Here is a 20438-nt window from a genome sequence, read left to right on the forward strand (position 1 = left end):
CACAGATTTTCTATGGGGTTGAGGTCTGGATACTGGCTAGGCCACTCCAGGACTTTCAAATGCTTCTTACGGAGCCACTCCTTTGTTGCCCGGGCGGTGTGTTTTGGATCATTGTCATGTTGGAAGACCCAGCCTCGTTTCATCTTCAAAGTTCTCACTGATGGAAGGAGGTTTTGGCTCAAAATCTCACGATACATGGCCCCATTCATTCTGTCCTTAACACGGATCAGTCGTCCTGTCCCCTTGGCAGGAAAACAGCCCCATAGCATGATGTTTCCACCCCCATGCTTCACAGTAGGTATGGTGTTCTTGGGATGCAACTCAGTATTCTTCTTCCTCCAAACACGACGAGTTGAGTTTATACCAAAAAGTTCTACTTTGGTTTCATCTGACCACATGACATTCTCCCAGTCCTCTGCTGTATCATCCATGTGCTCTCTGGCAAACTTCAGACGGGCCTGGACATGCACTGGCTTCAGCAGCGGAACACGTCTGGCACTGCGGGATTTGATTCCCTGCCGTTGTAGTGTGTTACTGATGGTGACCTTTGTTACTTTGGTCCCAGCTCTCTGCAGGTCATTCACCAGGTCCCCCCGTGTGGTTCTGGGATCTTTGCTCACCGTTCTCATGATCATTTTGACCCCACGGGATGAGATCTTGCGTGGAGCCCCAGATCGAGGGAGATTATCAGTGGTCTTGTATGTCTTCCATTTTCTGATGATTGCTCCCACAGTTGATTTTTTTCACACCAAGCTGCTTGCCTATTGTAGATTCACTCTTCCCAGTCTGGTGCAGGTCTACAATGCTTTTCCTGGTGTCCTTCGAAAGCTCTTTGGTCTTGGCCATGGCGGAGTTTGGAGTCTGACTGTTTGAGGCTGTGGACAGGTGTCTTTTATACAGATGATGAGTTCAAACAGGTGCCATTCATACAGGTAACGAGTGGGGGACAGAAAAGCTTCTTACAGAAGACGTTACAGGTCTGTGAGAGCCAGAGATTTTCCTTGTTTGAGGTGACCAAATACTTATTTTCCACCCTAATTTACGAATAAATTCTTTACAAATCCTACCATGTGGATTCATGGATTTTTTTTTCACATTCTGTCTCTCACAGTTGAAGTGTACCTCTGGTGCAAATTACTGACCTCTGTCATCATTTTAAGTGGGGGAACTTGCACAATCGGTGCCTGACTAAATACTTTTTTGCCCCACTGTACATATAGCAAAAACCTTAGGTGACATATTCTGGTTAACTGAGCGAGTCATATATTATTTGTGAATTGTCGATGTAAAAACCCACTTAGGGGACAAGGACTGGAAATTAAAAATAGTTGTATCTTTACAGCACGTCACTGTCAAGGTCTGTATTGTGTCATTGTTAAATTGCATTGTCCCTATTAAAATAATTTTGATCATAATGATGATTAAAAAAACATTCTCTGTCAGTAAAATACATTTTCTGCAGTGACTGTGATGTATAATGCTAACCACACAAGGTGGCTGTTGTGTCACTCACTCTGTTGATGTGATAAAACCCGCTGTGCACACCCTGTAAGGGTGAGGTGAATACTAAGTTTGATGTACAGTTGTGCTCATAAGTTTACATACCCTGGAAGAATTTGTGATTTTTGGCCATTTTTCAAAGAATAGGAATTATATTACAAAAACTTTTCTTTCACTCGTGGCCAGTGGTTGTGTTTGCCCTTTTTAAATCAAAATAACGACACAAACTACCCAAATGACACTGATCAAAAGTTTACATACCCTCGAAGTTTTGGCATGATAACACACACACACAAGTTGACACAAAGAGGTTTAAATGACTACTAAAGGTAACCCTCCTCACCTGTGATCTGTTTACTTGTAGTGTGTGTGTGTGTATGTGTGTGTGTGTGTGTGTGTGTGTGTGTGTGTGTGTGTGTGCGCGTGCGTGCGTGCGTGCGTGCGTGTGTGTATAAAAAAATCAGAGAACAAAATGGTTGCAAAGTGCTTAGAAGTAATGCAAAGAAAAGACTTGGTCTGAGTCTGCGTGTGAAGAAGCTATTTGTAAGTCTGGAGGTGTGGGACCTGATTGACCAGAGGCCAGTGGGCCAAACAGGTGGTGAGAGGGGTACAAGGGGTCACCTGTGATGGCCCTGGTTTTTCTGAGATAAGAGTATGTGGTGATGGTCTCAGAGGGGTACCCGCTGCACAGCCTTCCTGTTCTTAGTAGTGGCCCCTGTACCAAACACCCAGCCAATCGGAGAGCCCGCTGTCCACTGAGGAGCGCTAGAAGGTCAGCAGCAGGTCCAGTTTATCCGGTCCAGTTTATTCTTCCTTAGGGCATCGAGGAAGTGCAGCCACTGCTAGGTTGGGTTGGTGTGCAGTTATAGGTGTACAGGGTGTACAGTAGGGGGCTGGGAATGCAGCTCTGCGGGGATCTGGTGCTGGAACTAGGGTATGTAAACTTTTGGTAGGGTATGTAAATTTCTGATCAGTGTCATTCTGATTTGAAAAGGGCAAACACAACGACTGACCACGAGTAAAAGAAACGTTTTTGTATTGTCATTCATATTCTCTGAAAAATGGCCAAAAATCACAAATTCTGCCAGGGCACAACTGGAATGACAACAAATATGAAAAGTGGGGCTGAAATTTAACAACAGATGAGTTTAGACATCTGTTAGATCAGAATCTAATATTTAAAATTCACATTGAAAACTGTGTTAATATTAATAATATACTAATATTAACACTTATGCATGCATGTGTGTGCTTCCTTCCTCCTTATCATCATCATAAATGCATGAAAACCACAAATGCTCTCTTGGCTGTTATAATATTTTACACATTTGTCCCCAGAGTTGGCACAAACTGAAGGCTCAAGAAACTGGCTTGAGATGATTTGATCTTTGCGACAATGTGTGTTATCCTGCTGTACACTGTGTGTATCCACTGACATGGTCAGCAACAATACTCAGGTAGGCTGTGTTGTTTAAAACCACCCATGAGTGGCACCTGGTGTACTTTTTTTGCTGCTGTAGCTAATCTGCTTCAAAGATTCGACATGTTGTGTCCAGAGATGCTCTTCTGCGTACCTTGGTTGTAATGAGTGATTATTTTAGCTTCTGTTACTTTCCTATTAGTTCCAAGCAGTCTGGCCATTCTCCTCTGATCACTGGCATCAACAAGCCACTTTCACCCAGAGAACTGCTGTTCACTGAATATTTTCTTTATTTTTTTCAGACAATTCTCGGTTAACTCTAGAGATGGTTGTATGGAAAAATCTCAGTACATCCGCATTTTCTGAAATAGTCAGATGAGACCATCTAACTGTCATAAGTCCATTAAATCACCTTTTCCCCCCTCATTCCGATGTTTGAAATCCAGCAGGCTGTCTTTACCATGTCTTAATACCCAAATGCAATGAGTTTCTGCCATGTGATTGATTAAATATGTCTTACCGAAGAGTTGAACCAGTGTATAATTCATATTCATCTTCACATGACATTGTATTGTAATTAGTTTTAAGTATTTAGCTCCTTTTTGTTCTACCAAGCTGTTCTTGTATTCTTCACCCCATTGATGTATTCATTCTGTTGTATTTTAATGACAGCCCAGGCTCCATTTTGTTTGGAGTTTTTGGCCCTGGTTAGGTCTCCCAAGGCAAATTAGTCCTGAGTGAGGAAATGGAAAAGAGAACAAGGGACCAGCTTACCCTGACTGGGATAGGGCTACCTAGGCCTCACCCTGGAGTCAGGAATGGGAGGGAGCTTAAGGGAGAGCACTTAGGCCTTAACCCATGTAGGCCACCTGGAATTGCCCTTAATGAGAGGCGGTGGGCATCCTTGTATCCCTATTGCTTGCTGTATGCACCCTGGGGGGTTTCGCCCATGGATGAGGGGGTTGCTTACCTGTGCCAGTGACTGGGTTTGTGCCTATGGACCGAATGATATTTTAGAGAACACAGCCTTCTGGGAGTGACGGGGTGTGGCTCTTGAGTGTCCTCCATTTAGTGACTTTGTCATCCTACTGGTGGACTTGAATGCTTACAGGGGAAACGACACTGAGACCTGGTGGGGCGTGACTGGGAGGAACGGTCTGCCTAATGTTCTGTTCGAACACCATGTTCGAACAGAAGGGTGCCCCTAAGTGCACATGACACCAGGACACCCTGGTTGCATGTCGAGGGTGGATTTTGTAACAGTATCATCAGATCTGCAAGTATATCTTCTGGACACTTGGGTGAAGAGAGGAACTGAGCTGTCAACTTATCACCACCTAGTGGCGAGTTGGACAAATCTGGCGTGCCTAAACATTTAGGCTCCTCTGCTTGTGTGACCATATTCCAAGGTAAGCAGAAGAAAATGGATGCTTGAATATTTATTCTTATTTAAAGCTGTACTTAAATTATGGCTCCTGGAACACAGAAATATTCTAACTTCTAGAAAATAAACTATTTTAAATCTTACTATGTAAACATTAGATTTACCATGTAAACATTAGCAATCTGAAAGCACCTTAAATACATCGTAGGTCTTTAAAGATTACACAAAAGTATTGTGCAAAACTACTTTATTTACAAAACAAAATGGCACAATGTGACAGCAGGGCAGCCATGTACATGCACAACTTGGACAGATGTCCTAGCTTTGATTTATCACACCACAAGTAAATTGCATCTGGCCAGTAAAAACTTCTGGAAAAGCACTATGCAGGGCTAAAGATAAAACTACTTTAAGTCATGATTACACAAGATTATTTCCCCAAAACTTACACTATTTGTTCCTTGTTTTTGTCCACCAATGTATACAGCATAAAGACTGGTCCCTCTGAAGGATTTTACCCTTCAGGTCCTGTATCCCCTCTAACCCTTTAAAACCTGATTCATTCATGATGACTCCATCCTTAGGAGAGGACTGTGTCGGCATATAAAATGGAGCAGCACACAGTGTAAACTTAAAAACACTGCATTTTGCTCTTTTAAGAAGAGGATCTATTTCTGACACTTCTTGAAGGAACTACCTGCTACCAGCATTTGAGCCGCACCCAAGCTTTTTAGCATCTCTTTTAAACATCTGCTCAGTGCACCTTGATGAATAAAAATGCAGTATGTGAAGCTTCACCTTCGGGAGCCCAGCATCACACATGCAGTTCAAAGTGACACCCCAGCCTTTACTGCAAGGTCCTTTAATGCAGACACAATCATAGTGTTAATAAAACGGAACTTGGCCTCTGAATTACTATATTCAATCATTCAAGCATATTGACAGCATAATTTAGAGTAAGGTCATACAGTGAATAATACAAATCTGATGTAAAACATTCTGCCCCTGTGCCAGACAAATATATATCAGATACATACACACACACACACACACAATCATAATCTCCAGACTGAACACCACACTAAATCCCCCCCGCGCCCAAACCTCACAAGATGCAAGCTTCTGCTGCTCGCCCCTCACTTCAGCTCGTAAACAGTCATATCTGCTGTCCATCCATTGTTCAGAGGCATCACAGACCGTTTCTTCAGTGTACATGGACAAACATGGAGGTAAAGACAAGACATGAAGGAAATGTAGGAGGACAATAACAGAGGAAAGGATGTGGTGGCAGTAGAGAAAAAGCCAAAGGGTGGGTTGAAACAAAAAAGAGGATTTGACATGGTTGACCTGGAGGTGTGGAATCCAGTTGGGTGGGGCCCAGGCCAGTGTGGAGAGGGTGGAGTGATAAAGTGAGACATAGGAGAGGTAATATTAAATCTCTGAGACTTAAGTGGAGAGGATTAGGGGCTGGGAGGTGCTGAGGGGGCCATCTGAGGCTGCGTGTACATCAGCCTGCCAGTTTACTGGCCACAAGAGAGGGTTTCCTCTGGGGCAGGTCCTGGGGGGTGGGGATGTGGTCCCCTGTGATCTCGGTCTTCTCTGGTGCAGCTGTTGGCAGCTGTTTGTTCTTTATCTTCGCTTTTGCCATGTTGTAGTCACCAGAGTCAAAGTACTTTTGCTGCAGAAAAACAGAAGATTCAAATTAAACAAAAGTGGCACCAATGAAAATAGACACCAATTTAAAAATGTCTAATTTTTTAAATGTCAGAGTAAATCCCACAAACTGCGATCTACAGGGTGGGCCATTTACACCGTAATAAAATGGGAATGGTTGGTGATATTAAAGTCCTGTTTGTGGCACATTAGTATATGTGAGGGGGCAAACTCCTCAAGATGGGTGGTGACCATGGTGGCCATTTAAAAGTCGGCCATCTTAGATACAACTTTTGTTTTTTCAATAGGAAGAGGGCCAAGTGACACATCAAACTTACTGGTAATGTCACAAGAAAAACAATGGTGTGCTTGGTTTCAACGTAACTTTATTCTTTCATGAGTTATTTACAAGTTTCTCTTTCTTCACAGCCATTGACATGTCGAAGAGGTTAACACGTGAGGAGCGGATTGAAATTGTGTCGATATCTGGTGAACGCAGTAACCGGGTCATTGCAGCAGATTTCAATGCAAGACACCCTGCGAGACCACCAATCTCACATGCTACAGTTAGCAAACTGCTTGCTAAGTTTCGTGAAACTGGTTCAGTGTTGGATTTGCCAAAATTTGGTCGCAAGAAAACTGTCACTAATGAAGAAACATCAGTGGCTGTCCTAGCTTCATTCAGCAAGAGCCCACAGCGTAGCACTCGCCGCATGTCGCTGGAGAGTGGCATTAGTTGAACATCTCTTCGGCGGATATTAGCTACTCACAAATGGCACCCTTAACAACTCCAGCTACTGCAGCATCTCAATGAGTTTGAGTCTAAGGTTTATTTTTTAGCACCTGGCGGCTCTTTTTTTACTTCTCATCTGTAAATAATCTGCTCTTTCACGTGATTGTTTATTTTGAAAAGTCTCAGTATATGGGGTACAATGATAGTGGGTCCATTCTTCATCAATGGAAACCTCAAGGCCACTGGATATTTGAAATTGCTACATGATGATGTGTTTCCCTCTTTATGCACTGAAGCTGGCACGTTCCCTGAGTTTTTCCAGTAAGATGGTGCACCACCACATTATGGGTGCCAGGCATTCCTAGATGAACAGTTTCCTGGAAAGTGGATTGGTCGTCGTGGGCCAGTTGAATGGCCCCCAAGGTCTCCCGATCTGACCCCCTTAGACTTTTATCTTTGGGGTCATCTGTAGGCAATTGTCTATGGTGTGAAGATACGAGATGTGCAGCACCTGAAACTACGGATATTGGATGCCTGTGCTGGCATTTCTCCTGCGGTGTTGCTATCAGTGTGTGAAGAGTGGGAGAAGAGGGTTGCATTGACAATCCAACACAATGGGCAGCAAATTGAACACATTTTATAAGTGGTCAGAAACTTGTAAATAACTCATGAAAGAATAAAGTTACGTTGAAACCAAGCACACCATTGTTATTCTTGTCACATTACCAGTAAGTTTGATGTGTCACATGGCCCTCTTCCTATTGAAAAGACAAAAGTTGTATCCAAGATGGCCGACTTCTAAATGGCCACCATGGTCACCACCCATCTTGAGGAGTTTGCCCCCTCACATATACTAATGTGCCACAAACAGGACTTTAATATCACCAACCATTCCCATTTTATTACGGTGTATCTATATAAATGGCCCACCCTGTAGATCAAAAAGGTACACTCCTGAGATTTTATTAAGGAATTTTAACCAGGTCTTTCTTTTTTCTTATTGACAACTGGTGAAGGCTTTCTGTGGTCTCTCAGGGTATCACACAGGAAATATAAATGCCAAATTGCCAAGACAAACTTTCCTCAGAGAGGACCATGCAAACACTGAAAGAAAAACATCCACTATGAGAAATACACACAGTATAACATTAGAACACATACACTCAGTAACAATCTTGATCAGCAAATTAAATGCAAAAACTAGAAAAAGAAAAAACTAGTGTCACCCAGGTAAGGAAATCCCAAAAAGTTGATTCTGTTCATCTGGACATAGCGCTTTAAGTGGGAGAAAAGTTTCATCACTCATCCAAGTGACTTCTTCAGTTTCAGCTGACTGCAGGTTTCCCCACCCTTATAAACAGTACTTCTGCACAATGACTGAAACTAGCATCACTTGCGAATAATAATTTTAGGGAACATCAGTTTTTCAAAAAGAAATTACTGCAGCAGGTAATTTCTTGTGAGAAGTACATGAAAAATATTTATTTATTCAAAGAAAATTAATCTTGGTTAGTGTATTATTATCACAACAAACATGATTACTAAAATGTTCTAAAAGAGAATGGAAAATTTCCTGGAAGCTGACCACACAGGTTAAATCATGCTGTGATATATTATTAAGCCCTTCAGCAGATATTAGATGGTCTTCTACTGACAGGTGATTACTTTTAAAAAGTCAAGTAATTATTACGGTGCCAATCGCAAGTTATTTAAACCTAAACCTATTTTCGATTCTCTGCTGTCCCAGATTTTACAACATGACAGAAGCAGAAAATCCTTAAATTGCATCCACAATCAAAGTTGATTTTACCGAGACTGAACTGTTTTCTATGGAAGACAATTCTGGAAATATACTCATTTTATAAGTTAAAAAAACCAAAGAAAAATAAAACAGAAACCCCCCAATATGTGTCAGTTTCTCAGTTTAATTTCCTGATAAACTGGGCTGGACATATTTCTCTATTAACTATGTCCAACACCAATAACTTGCTAGTCAGGACCGTGTAGCGCACCTATATAAAATAGCAAAAGCTTCAAGGACAATCCTAAAGTGAACCCTTTATGTTTTGAAGACAAACACATGAGATTACTCACCCCTTTCTGAAGGCGTTTCCGAAGTAAATCCGACCCTCCGGGTTTATTTCCCAAATTTGGATATCTTGCTTTCAGTTTAGCCTCTTCTGCCTTCTCGGGGCTGATCGTCTTTTCCTGAACCTCCTGTAAACAAACAGAAGCATAAGATTAGATTAATCAGCTCTCGGTCAGCTGGTAGCTCCAGACAGCACCACACTTACACAGACGTTTAAGCCCGTAAAACTATGAATAAAACCTATCTAATGACGTTTGAAGGCTGCTTATTGAACAACTTTACTGAATACGTTGGTGGCAAAGGGTGGTCCTCCATGGAAAAGCGTTTAAATTCACCGCTCCCGCTAAACAAGCTAGACAGAAGCATTAGCATATCCTACTAGCTAGTAATGTGTAGGTTGGACCACCGGTTGGGATACCCGTTTCTGTTTTAAAAAAATAAAATAAAAATCACGCTATCAATAGCCAGGCTGGCAAGACAGTTAATTAGACAGGCCCTGATTTAGCACTTCTAGTTTAAAGAGAACTGTCACTGTGCTGAATGAGCTAAGCTAATTTTTTTTAGCAGCTAAGCTAATAGACGCTTTGAATGTCACGTCAGCTAGCGTCAAAACACTTCCAGCTGAAAGACAAAGCGCGAATTACTACGTAATAGAAGATCGTTAGGATACCCGACGAACAATATTAATCTACCTGGGTCTCGGTAGCTAGTTGTGATTTATATGTCAACAACGAAATAGAGGAAGAGGAGAAGCTAAGCTACAGTGTTAGGTTACCACGAAGCAACCGTCCCCGGGGCTCGTGAGGAAAAGCCCGCGTTTACCTTCTCTTCCACCGGCGTCTCCTCAGCTGTCTGAGTCTCTTCGTTATCCCCCGACATGTTTAAACAGTTGTGATTTTTGTCAGGAGACCGCTCACCAGCCGAACAAGTGTTCCACAAATCCCCCGCTCGCGTGTTGCTCGCCCGATTCGACTCTGACTCACCGAACCCAACCGAGAGCTGCCGAGCGCTCACTCCCGCACACAATACTACGTCACATGCGGAGACACCACGCGCGCTCCCGCCATGCACACGCACCGGGTACGGAGTTCAGATTTAGGTTGCATAATGACACAAAGATCAGCTGCTGGGTCCATGTGCTGTGTCACAAATCCAGATCTCAGAAAATAATCCGCAGATCTGGAGGATGGAGAGCTCGGCACCGCTTAATGCTGGCCGATTTATTTTCCGTTTCCTCACTACATCTCATTGCACAAAACCAAGAGGAATACAGCTATACAAAATAAAGTGTTTTCTTTTTATACCCACCCCCAGAGTAATTTGTTTTTCCTTCTGATTAAAAAAAAAAAAAAAAAAAAAAAGAGCCAAATATGAGCACGTGCAGCGTAAACGAATAATGTTTCAGAACCCATTTGTCATTTTTTAGAAATGTATTGACATGTTTAATGAACCAGTTTGAAATGATTTGAGCTTTTGTGACATGATGCGTTATGCTGCTGGAAGCCGCCATTAGAATATGAGTACACTGGCCATAAAGGGATGACACGATCAGCAGCAATCAACACGTTGGATGTGGGATTTAGCTCAGATCATGCTAAGGGCCCCCACAGTGTGCCAAGAAACAAGTTTAAACTAGTCTACTTGAACAAGTATACTTGCATTACTTCTTAAACCCTTTTACTTAAAATCAATGATATTCACACTACCCCTTCAAAAGGATCTTATTGTATCAAAAGTAAAACTTTTCTAGTCATCTCCAATCATTGTATTGACAACAAAGAGGATCCTTCAAGCTGTAAACGACCAGTCATTTAATCTTTGTTATGATACCTCAGATTCCAGAAATCTATCATTTTAAAGGCAAAATACCTGGAAATACCTTGCATGGTGGATCCGGTGGTTATGTAAGCTGGAAGTCATGTCAAGTCATTCTTTCAACAAGTTAATTAAAAGAATTTGGTGCAATCCATTTATTATTTGGCTCTATATCTATCTATAGATAGATATATAGATATCTATATATGTCCCTATAAGCTGCACGCACGCAGCTTATAGGCAACATTGCTCTTAACATCAAGTTTTCACAGATGCCATTCACAATTTCCTTTCCTCTTTCTCAGACACACACTGAAGGACAACAGACCACAGGCCTAGACCCTGACAGTGCCCAACAGGTGTGTGTCAGATACAATACAAGCCCCCAGTTTCTTAATAAAAAATATGAAAAATTATGTAATTTTCTAAATAAAGTCCTCCAATATAGGAAACTATTCAGTTGGTTTGATTTTCAAAATAAAAGCCCTGGAAACAGTATAAAAGTTGATCAGGATTCTCTAAAATTTAACTTTTTCAGAAAAGAAAAAGTTAGTTTTCATCAGAAATGTACGATTTTCAAAAACATCGCAGTTATTTATTTTATAAATTTGGTTAAGTTTAGCCTATTCTCAGTTTTACAAATTGAGAGACTGATAAAAAAAAAACCTGAAATATCTGAAATGCATTTGGGGTGTATGGTAACAAAGACTCACTGTTTTGAACCGGAGAAAAACAAAATGAAACAAATTTCTGTAATTACATAAAGCAATTTAACTTGTGTTTAAACTTTCACTTACACCTCAGATATACCGTTTTTACTCTCATTGTGATTAAAATGGTTCATGTGCATATACTTTTACTGATTACAGCCTAATATACAAGGAATGCTTGTGACTCATCCCAAAGAGTGCGCTATGCTGTCTGTGTTTGAAAAACATCAACAATGTACTAAAAACAAGGGCTGTCAGTAACAGATCTCAACACATGTATTTATAGTGTTGTTTTGCACCAGGATGAGTCAGTGACTACTGGCCAATGTTTTAAAAAAAAAAAAAAATGTGTGGGGGTGTGACAGCTGAAAATCAGCTATCACACCCCACACATCATTCTTGCCATTCCCACGTTCTCTTATGCACCTTTTATCTTGCATTTAGCAGAAAACCAGTTACTGTTTGCACATAAAGACGGAGGTGAGCATCAAGACACATCAAAAGGCAGAACAGGAAACATAGTGTGAGAATTAAAACCACAAAGAGACACAGCAGATTCCAAATTGCTTTAGAAGATATATAGATATATTTTTTCAGATTTGAATATTAATGTCAAAAATACATACTATGATATACAGTTTGCACTACATCATCTTAGCATGGCAGACGTCACAAGTAATAACTGAAATATTTAAATATTAAATAAACCGATGGTAAGTAAACTGAAAGTGAATGTGTAAACACTAAACTAAGGTTATTCTTTCTATTGCAACACTTCCAATAAAGTGGTTTTGTAACAGTACAAAAGTATTAGAATATTTCTATTTTCTGTTTCATTTCCAGTTACATTGAGAAAAAAAAATCCACAGTGCACTTCTGATGTTCTGCTGTGATGCTTTCACGTAAGTCTATCTTGATTGCTCGTTCGACTGTTTTTTTTTGTTGTTGCTGTTTTGTTTTTTTTCTTTCAGTGGTCCATGGTATATGTTGCATCGCAGTTTGCCATAGGGTTCTTCATCTATATGCACAACCTCTGCTCCGAGCTCAGGAATCACAGAGAGAAAACTGAGTACACGTTCAGCTGGGTCAATCTAATCTTGAAAAATTTAAAATCGGAATCGTTTATTATTAAAAGGCCATCACATTCAATTAGAAACAAATTATTTCTTATTTCACACTCAATAGGTCCAATTAACATTTCGATTTAACGCCTCGACTCTTTTCAAATACATTTTTTGTCTAACTTTATGTGTGTCTACTCTCCTGCAAGACGCTGGAGGGGATACACACAATAGAAGGTAAGCATGTTACCCATGAAATCTGTTAAACACATATTGACCAGGAGTACAACATTAGAAATACATCCTAAAACCGAAACTTTTGACTCAGCCACTCTGCTCCAAAGCTGTAAGCTTAACAGAGAACAAGCTTTTATTTCTGATGAGTCTCCTAGGATCTCAGCTTGCTGCCCCCTTTGCCAGTTTTGGATGACAGGGGATGAAACATAAGTTTGTGGAGACAGACCATGAGAGGCTTTTGACTCTGGTCCTTAAACCTCGTCTCTTTTCAAATGGACTAACGGTCTGAGTCTGTCGCTGGCATCAAGTTGTGACTAATGTTTCAGTAGTGGCCTGCCGGGTGGAGGAGGGAGGGCTTCAGGCCTCAGCAGCGGGAAGAGTACGGCGGGTCAACAGGGGACTCTGTGAAGGACTGGAGCTCGTAGGCAGCACCGCTGTCCACCTCCATGGACTTCCTGGAAAACAGCAGACGGATGTCCCTATGGAGGTAGATCTTCCCAGACTTAGAGCTCTGGAACCTGGTAGAGGTTGGGAGAGGGAGAAAAGCATGAAATGACAGGCCAAAAGCATGAAAATGGGAGTATAAACATGGGTGCTGCTGGATATGCTCCACTTTGAGTGTTCAGACAAAAATAACAGCCATCTCACCTCAGGTGAATGAGGTAGCGCAAGGTTCGTCCCTGGCCCAGGGCGAGGGGTTTCCTGCTGGTCTGATTGTTTGTGTCACGACGGACGGGAACAGAGAAGGTCCTCTGGCGTAAGAAGGTCTGGTGTCCAGCTGGCATGGCTCGTAGGTCGTACATCACAACAAACATCTTTACCACTGTCTTGTTAGGGTTGAATAAGGTCTGAGGGGTTTAACCGGAGAGCATGGCAGGGTTAAAACCATTTTAAAGTCAGGCTTTGTAATAAGTTTTAACACTGTCTTTCATTTAACTATAGCAAATATTTTTTTACACTTTACATGCTGTGATCAAGATACATAATATGACTATTCCTCTATACCTACAATCCCAACAATGTAATCCGAGTATTAAGGAGATAAGAGCTTTCTGCACTATAAATGAAACAAAACAGCCTTGAACAGGTCCCTGTATGTTTAATGATGCAGTTTCCTCTACATCCACAAGGAGTCTCCATTCACTTTTGTTACTTCCTGTAATCTGCTCTTTGTTCTCAGCCACGCTGTGATGTAGCTATATTTTGAAAACATGTCTACTGTCAACTGTGAAAGAAAATCCTCACCACTTGAATGGTTCCTGATGGAGGTACACGATAGCCCCTTTTTCCCAGGGACTCCAGGTTTATCGCACCCTGCCAGAAAACACATGGCAATCAAAAACAGGCAAACAGAAGTAACACACATGAGCTAATATGGTTTTATCTCTAGGCTTAGGGGGCTTTATTATTACTTTATAGAAAAAGAAATTTTACCATATATGGTGAGGGAGCGTTGTCATCAGAGACACTATAGAATGACACATCTGCAGGTAAGGTAAGGTGACTGGGGCAGAAGGATCCGCTGGCGCCGACCTCTGCTGTGAAACCCTCCACTGTCCCTAAAGGCTCCAGGCGGTAGTTCAGCACACACTCCTAATGGGACATAAGTTCAGCTTTAAAAATGTCACTCTTACTTTTCTACAGGTTGACACAGTTTTGGTTTTCACTTGAAAGTTTTAAAATCAGGACTTGTTAGACCATGTTTCACAGCTATGTTTTCATTTTTCTTTAAAAAAAAAAAAGTACAACCTGCAGTATGGTGGTTGCTCGAGGTTAAATCCCTTTGAGAATGTGACAGTTTAGGGATCCAAAAAGGAGAATCGGACTTGAGCTAATGTCAAAAACGATAGCTGAAGAGAACAGATGATTCTGTGTTTGTGTGCTATACCTCAAAGTTTCCCAGCAGACTGGCAGGTGGAGCACTAGCACTGAACAGCTGCTGTGACTCATCAGTGTACCCCTCTCTCTTTAGACACACCCTGTAGTAAAAAAACACATGCTGGATCAACACGTTTTTAAATGCGTTATGTAAATTAGGGCTGCTCAATTAATCGAATTTTAATCACGATTACGATCTGGGCTTTCAACGATCATTAAAAATGACTGAGCCGATTATTAGCCCCTCCCTCATTTATCCGCGACACCTTAAAGGCCGGTCCGTGAAAATATTGTCGGGCATAAACCGGTCCGTGGCGCAAAAAAGGTTGGAGACCGCTAATTAAGAGGACCCGAGGGAAGCTCGGAAAGCTAAGCAGAAGTTATTTGGAGAGGAGACTGACTGCTGTTGGTTGAAAAGAGAGTTTAAAAAAAAAAAAAACTTCAGTGGTGTTGCACACTATTTTATATTATTTTTTTAAAGTCATTGTTAACCCTTTAAAGCCGGTCAGAGCAGCACGCTCCGTTTTGCGTAACTATTTTTAAATCCCTGTAGAACCTGAACCGTGTAAGCTAGCGCAATAATTTGTTTTGCATATGAAACCGGAGGAGTTGTACTTACATCTGATGCCATCAGCTTTGCAAAAATTGCATAAAAAGCGCTTGCAGGAACAAAAACATAATATTCCAGAAACACGCTTTTCCGTTCCTATCAGCTGTTCGTAACACTTCCCACAGTGAAATGATGCACATGCTGTTTTCTTTGCAAATTTGCATCATAGGATTGTTTTTTGTTTTTCCTGCAGTATATAAAAATTGCTGTATCTCCAAAATAAAACTATGAAGACACTCAAAATAAATTTCCTGTGGTGGGAAACTATTTTTTGCAACTTTATTGTATTTAAAGTTTCGAGGGATAAACCTCTTAAATTTCTCCAAGTAGAAATATATGTAAACAAAACAAAAGCGATTTTCAATTTTTTTTGTAGTTTATTGCACTTTTTTGCAATTTATGTAATTACTATGGACTTAATGCATACATATTATTAAAATATGGGCTGTAACAGTTGTATTGATGTATAGCAACTTGAAATGCTCCCACAAATGGCACTACAGCATGTAAAAAAAATAATATAAGCTCTGGTGGACTTGGTTCTATAGTAGGTCTTAAAGGGTTAAATAAATATCGTCAAATAATCGTGATCTCAATTTCAGTGAAAATAATCGTGATTATCATTTTTGCCATAATCGAGCAGCCCTAATGTAAATGCCTAAAGGTATTTACATGGCACACATTTCTAGTGTGCCTTAATAGATATGCGTCTCAGGTGAGCTAAAATGATCTCAAACCGGCTTCCATCTGTGTATAAACACGAGTGGCAACTTGAAATGTTGGTTACTCTGAAATCCTAATTCATTTGAAGTGCAAATAAAGTGTTCAGGCCCACAGGTCACAACATAGAAACTTTACATATGACTCTTTCAATCAACCATATGTTTTTGGCGAAATATAAACAAATAATATCATATAGTGCCTTTTACCAACCAGAGCAAAACGGCTCTTTTAAACAGCTAAAATGACCTTTCACCCCCGAATACCAAACTCTTCAAACATCTGCTGTACAAAAAAGCAGCACTGAGCTTCCACCCACATTTGCTGTGTGTAGGCAGAGCCATGAATCTCTGTGTATATAAAGCCAGTTCAGTGCTGTCTGCCATTTTGAGCTGCGTGTGTGCATTTCTAGATGCAGTCACAGTACAGCAGAGCTTCAGCAGGTGGCACTGTGAGAGGAAAAGTCAGCAGAACGGGGCTGACCCAGCTTTAGCCCTCTGTGAAGCTGCTATGGTCTCATCTTTTCTCACACAGCCTGATTTATGCAACTGTTTATCTGAGGCTTTTGTATCCAAGGGTTCGGGTGTGATTAGGATCTGAATTTTCTGTACTTTACAATATAAGCTGTATAATAAACAAAATACCTCCATCTTCAAGTTTTTCTCGATATTTGTTACATATAATAAAAGCTGTGAGCCTGGAAAGTGAGCGAAACATGTAGGTTTTAAAAATCATGATGAAAAGTATGAGTAACTAGATCCAGATGGTACTGTAATCATCAGATAATGTGGGAGGTAACTGTAAGACAAAAGACTGCATTGTAACTAGTCAAAGCGCCCAAAACTTAGTTTCTTGTACAAAATGAGTTGGAAACTAGTAACTATAGTAACACAGATCCCAGGTGAGAAAATGTATACCTTTTCCCAGAGGCCCAAGGCAAACCCTTACAGCCAGCCACAGAGGTGTCCAGGTCAAAGTATCCTGTTTGACTTTTCCTCTGAGGAACCTGTAGCAGACACACAGGACACCATCAACACATATTTTTATTTATTTATATTTTTTATAGAGAGAGTGTCATGACCTGCATGTGTCAGCTTGCTGCTGGTGAGACTTAAGTGTGTGTGTGTGTGTGTGTGTGTGTTTACAGTATGTGTAAAAGTGATCAGAAGAAACTGTGATGATGAAACTTGTGACTGGTGAGATGCTGATGAGTCATTTAGCTTACGTATCGCCACGTGTGCACATCAACGCTGAAAAACTACTCAGTAGCCCAGCAGCCCAAAAAAAAAGCTATCCTAATCATCAACATTTAAAGTACTGTAGTATATTCATTGGTGAAGCACTGTGAGTAATGCTTCAACAAGAGGTGGTGAGCATGGTGTTATGACAAAGACTTGCATGGACTCTGACAGTGACTATTAAAGCATAGCTAAAACATTCGGTAAGCCTGCATCTGACTCAAGTGTCTTTTCCGCAGATGTTCAATTTTGAAGCTGAGAACTGTTTCAGTTAGAAGACATGAAGCTACTGTACATGAATGTGTGTGTGCTTGTGTGTTACTTACAGGGCTGGAGAGCAGAGGCAGGCCAGTGCAGGGGTGGAAGGCCTTGGTTGCTGTAGCGTCTAATGAGTGGCGATTCTGTTTCTTCCAGCTGTTGCAGGGACGCAGAGGGGAGGGACTCTGAGTACGCTGGGAGTATAGAGAGAATACATTAAAACAGCTTGCAAGTGGACAAGTGAACTTACATCATCTTCCTACCCCAGCTGAACTTAGAATAAAGCATGTTACTCTGTTACCTTTTTTTTGTCTTACATATAAAACTGTGATTAGCACAGGTGTGATACATTATTGATGACTAAAAAGGGTATCACACATACTGGACAATGCTCATTAGAGAAAGAATTGTCTTACGAGAACAGTAGAAGGTGGAGTCATATCTAGACTTGATGTGCTGGAGCATCCAGAATCTGAGGGTGCCTGGTTCTCATCCTGGAGGGTCGGGGCCTGGGCAGGTTTGCAGTTTTGCATCTGCATTTGCATCTGGGATTGAGCTTGAGGCTTGCTGTGGTCGTGGCTTCTGTTACAGTTCATGTTTGGGCTGGCGTAGTCGCAAGTCCAGTTCGAAATCTGGGCTTGCCAGGAGCGGTTTTCAATGAGGGGGGAGGCAGGGGGGGATTCATGGCTGCTGGGTGTCCTGACTCTGAGCTTTTCCTTTGGAGGAGTTCGTAAACGCTGACCAGCCTGTGCATGGGACTGGCCTCTGAATGAGGGTTCTTCAAGTGTAGACTGAGCACCATTTTGGGCCCGGGGAGAATGGCATTCGGAACCCCGATCAACTCGGGGCTTGTCTGTGCAAACAGGCGTGTGTGTGGCAGCGGTGTGCGTGCTGCCTCTGTGAGGTTCGTGGCTAGGTATGTGGCCGTTGGTGTAGCCGTTGGTGGCAGTGTGTGGGGCATGTGGGATGTGTGTGGTGTGCGAGTATGTGCGGACTGTGTGTGTCACTGTTGTTGTGTGAGTATGGTGCAGAGGGCTGCCGCTTCTGCTGTGCCGGGGGGACAGAGAGGGGACAGACAGTCTCTCCTGGATGAGCCTAGTAATGTCTTGAACTGCTTGGGCAATCAGAGAGCTGTCTGTATCCCTCTCCCTGTCTTTCTCCTTCTCTCTGTCTGACTCCTTCTCCCCGTTCCTCTCCTCTTCTCTGTCTCTTGTCTCAGTCATTTTTAGCCTCCTGCAGGCTGCAGGTTTAGGGGAGGAGCTTTCCCATTTCCCGAAAGAAGTGTCAGTCACAGGTGTGTTAAACGGGGTGGGCCACACATGTCCCACAGACTCATAGGGCGGTACCTCAAGCTCTTTGGTCTTACTGGCAGTTATATCATCATGGTTACTGCCCCACATGGCTTTGGGAGGGTTGTCAGAAGCAAAAAGGCCGGGAGGGAGTGGGGGTGCTGTGGGGTCACAAAAGTTGAGCCTCTGTGCAATACGGGCAATAACTTCCTGTCTCTCCTGCAGCAGGGAACCAATCAGTGGGTTTGTCTCAGGTGCAGCAGGCCTCGGGGAGGGGCAGCGGGGTGGCTCGGCCATGGAAAAATTCTTAAAAGCTCTCAGAGGCTCGGGGAGTGCACTCTTTGACCTCTCGTTGTTGTTGCTGGTACAAGAACCATAGTCTTCTACCTGTGTGGGTTCAGATGAACCATTGAGAGCTGAGTACAGCCACTTCCCTGCTTTACTTGTAGGAAGTGGGGAGGGGGAGTGGGAGCGGGATGGCGTGGGGGAGTGAGAGGGCCTGTGGAAGAGTGGGGAGCCCTGACGTTGGGGGGCGTTGCCCTGTGGGAGCTCTCCGTTCTGATACGAGTGATTTTCACCAGGCTCTTGGCTCTTCTTGCTGTATGGATGTGGCACAGATGTGTGAGGAAGGCTGTTAATGGGGATGTTGTTGATGGGGAGATTGGGAATGGGTAAACCATTGAGGAGAAGGCTGGACATTGAGTTGGAGCTCTTGCTGTACGTATTAGAGTTGTTGAGGAGGTTGTCCTTACTGGGGTCCTGGTTCTTTTTGAGGGTGGGCAGGCCACCATGGCTGTTAAGGTTTGGGTTGAGGCTGGGAGTCTTACTGTAAAGCGGAGGAAGGCCGGTATGGATGCTGCAGGCTAGGGTGGGATAGGTGGGCTGTCTGGGGAGCGACTGGACACGGACCTGCAGTGCAACACTCTGGGAAACATTGGGGACTGGGAATATGTGCTCTGAAGGTGGTTGGGAAAACTGCCACACCAACTCTTCATCAGCAGCACTGATCCTATTGGATGGAAAAATCCTGATTCAATAAACAGGGTCCCGTTAACTGTTAAGTTTAAAAGAACGTTCTGGGCTGTAATAACATTTTAGCTATGCACACAAACCTTACACATGTGTATATAAATGTGCAACTAACATAACTTTCGCTTTAGTGTGGAACTAGCACTAGTGTGGAAGCTTGACTGAACAGTCTTCAGCTCATCACTGTTAAAGTCTTCAGTGACGGTTACATCTGACCTGTACAGGATGTTTCTGGGGACGATGCCATGTGAAGCGCTGAGCCAGGCGCTGAGCTGGGAGAAGAAGACGTAAGAACGAACAGCCAACAGCAGGGTCTTCTCTTCAATGAAACGGTCGCCGCTTCTAGAAAAAAAGAGAAAAAAAAATGGTGGAAGTGTGCCAGTATGTCAGGTTAATGAGAAAACGATGTGTATTTTTTTAATCTTTCACAGTGTTCCTTGTTCCTACACATGTGAGAAGGAAAGTAGGCCAATATGTCAGACTAATTAACTCCCTGAGTACCGCACCAATTATATATATTTTTTATTATTAATTTTTTGGATTTTTGACCATTGTTTTATTTTCTAGTTCTTTTAAAGCTTTTAACTGTGCTTTGTTTTTCTGTCCTTTTGGGGTTTTTTTGTTTTTTAACTAACGATTTTTCAAATTTTTGTTGTTGTTGGTGAAGGTTTTCCTTGTCCCCCAAATATAAAATAAAATGCCGTTTTTATGCAGCAGTTTTGTAAAACACATGATGTCATACTAAGAGGACTGTTATGCCCCATGTTTGGTCCATGTGCAACAAGTCTGCTGGTAAACAAGCACATGTTAATTA

The 20438-nt window shown here is 42.1% G+C and overlaps 2 protein-coding genes across 2 annotated transcripts in view; both read right to left on the minus strand.

The window, feature by feature from the left end:
- Positions 1–4534: 4534 nt before the first annotated feature.
- On the minus strand, positions 4535–9922 carry arpp19a (cAMP-regulated phosphoprotein 19a). Its single transcript, XM_026172624.1, has 3 exons — positions 9602–9922; positions 8785–8907; positions 4535–5982 (listed from the first exon to the last, which is right to left on the minus strand). Exons 1-3 carry the CDS (start codon positions 9656–9658, stop codon positions 5812–5814), a joined length of 351 nt encoding a protein of 116 aa, XP_026028409.1. The 5' UTR covers positions 9659–9922; the 3' UTR covers positions 4535–5811.
- Positions 9923–11856: 1934 nt separating this feature from the next.
- Positions 11857–20438, minus strand: part of atosa (atos homolog A) — a 36567-nt gene continuing 27985 nt past the window's right edge. The window contains exons 4-12 of the mRNA XM_026172610.1: positions 19841–19966; positions 17723–19604; positions 17375–17500; positions 16728–16816; positions 14491–14581; positions 14037–14195; positions 13848–13916; positions 13251–13450; positions 11857–13120 (exon numbers count right to left, since the gene is read on the minus strand). Of these exons, the coding sequence (XP_026028395.1) occupies positions 12967–13120; positions 13251–13450; positions 13848–13916; positions 14037–14195; positions 14491–14581; positions 16728–16816; positions 17375–17500; positions 17723–19604; positions 19841–19966 (2896 nt within the window). The 3' untranslated portion in view covers positions 11857–12966. The remainder of the gene's footprint in view (positions 13121–13250; positions 13451–13847; positions 13917–14036; positions 14196–14490; positions 14582–16727; positions 16817–17374; positions 17501–17722; positions 19605–19840; positions 19967–20438) is intronic.

Source organism: Astatotilapia calliptera, chromosome 1 (genome assembly GCF_900246225.1).
Source record: "Astatotilapia calliptera chromosome 1, fAstCal1.2, whole genome shotgun sequence".
Classification (NCBI taxonomy): Eukaryota; Metazoa; Chordata; class Actinopteri; order Cichliformes; family Cichlidae; genus Astatotilapia; species Astatotilapia calliptera.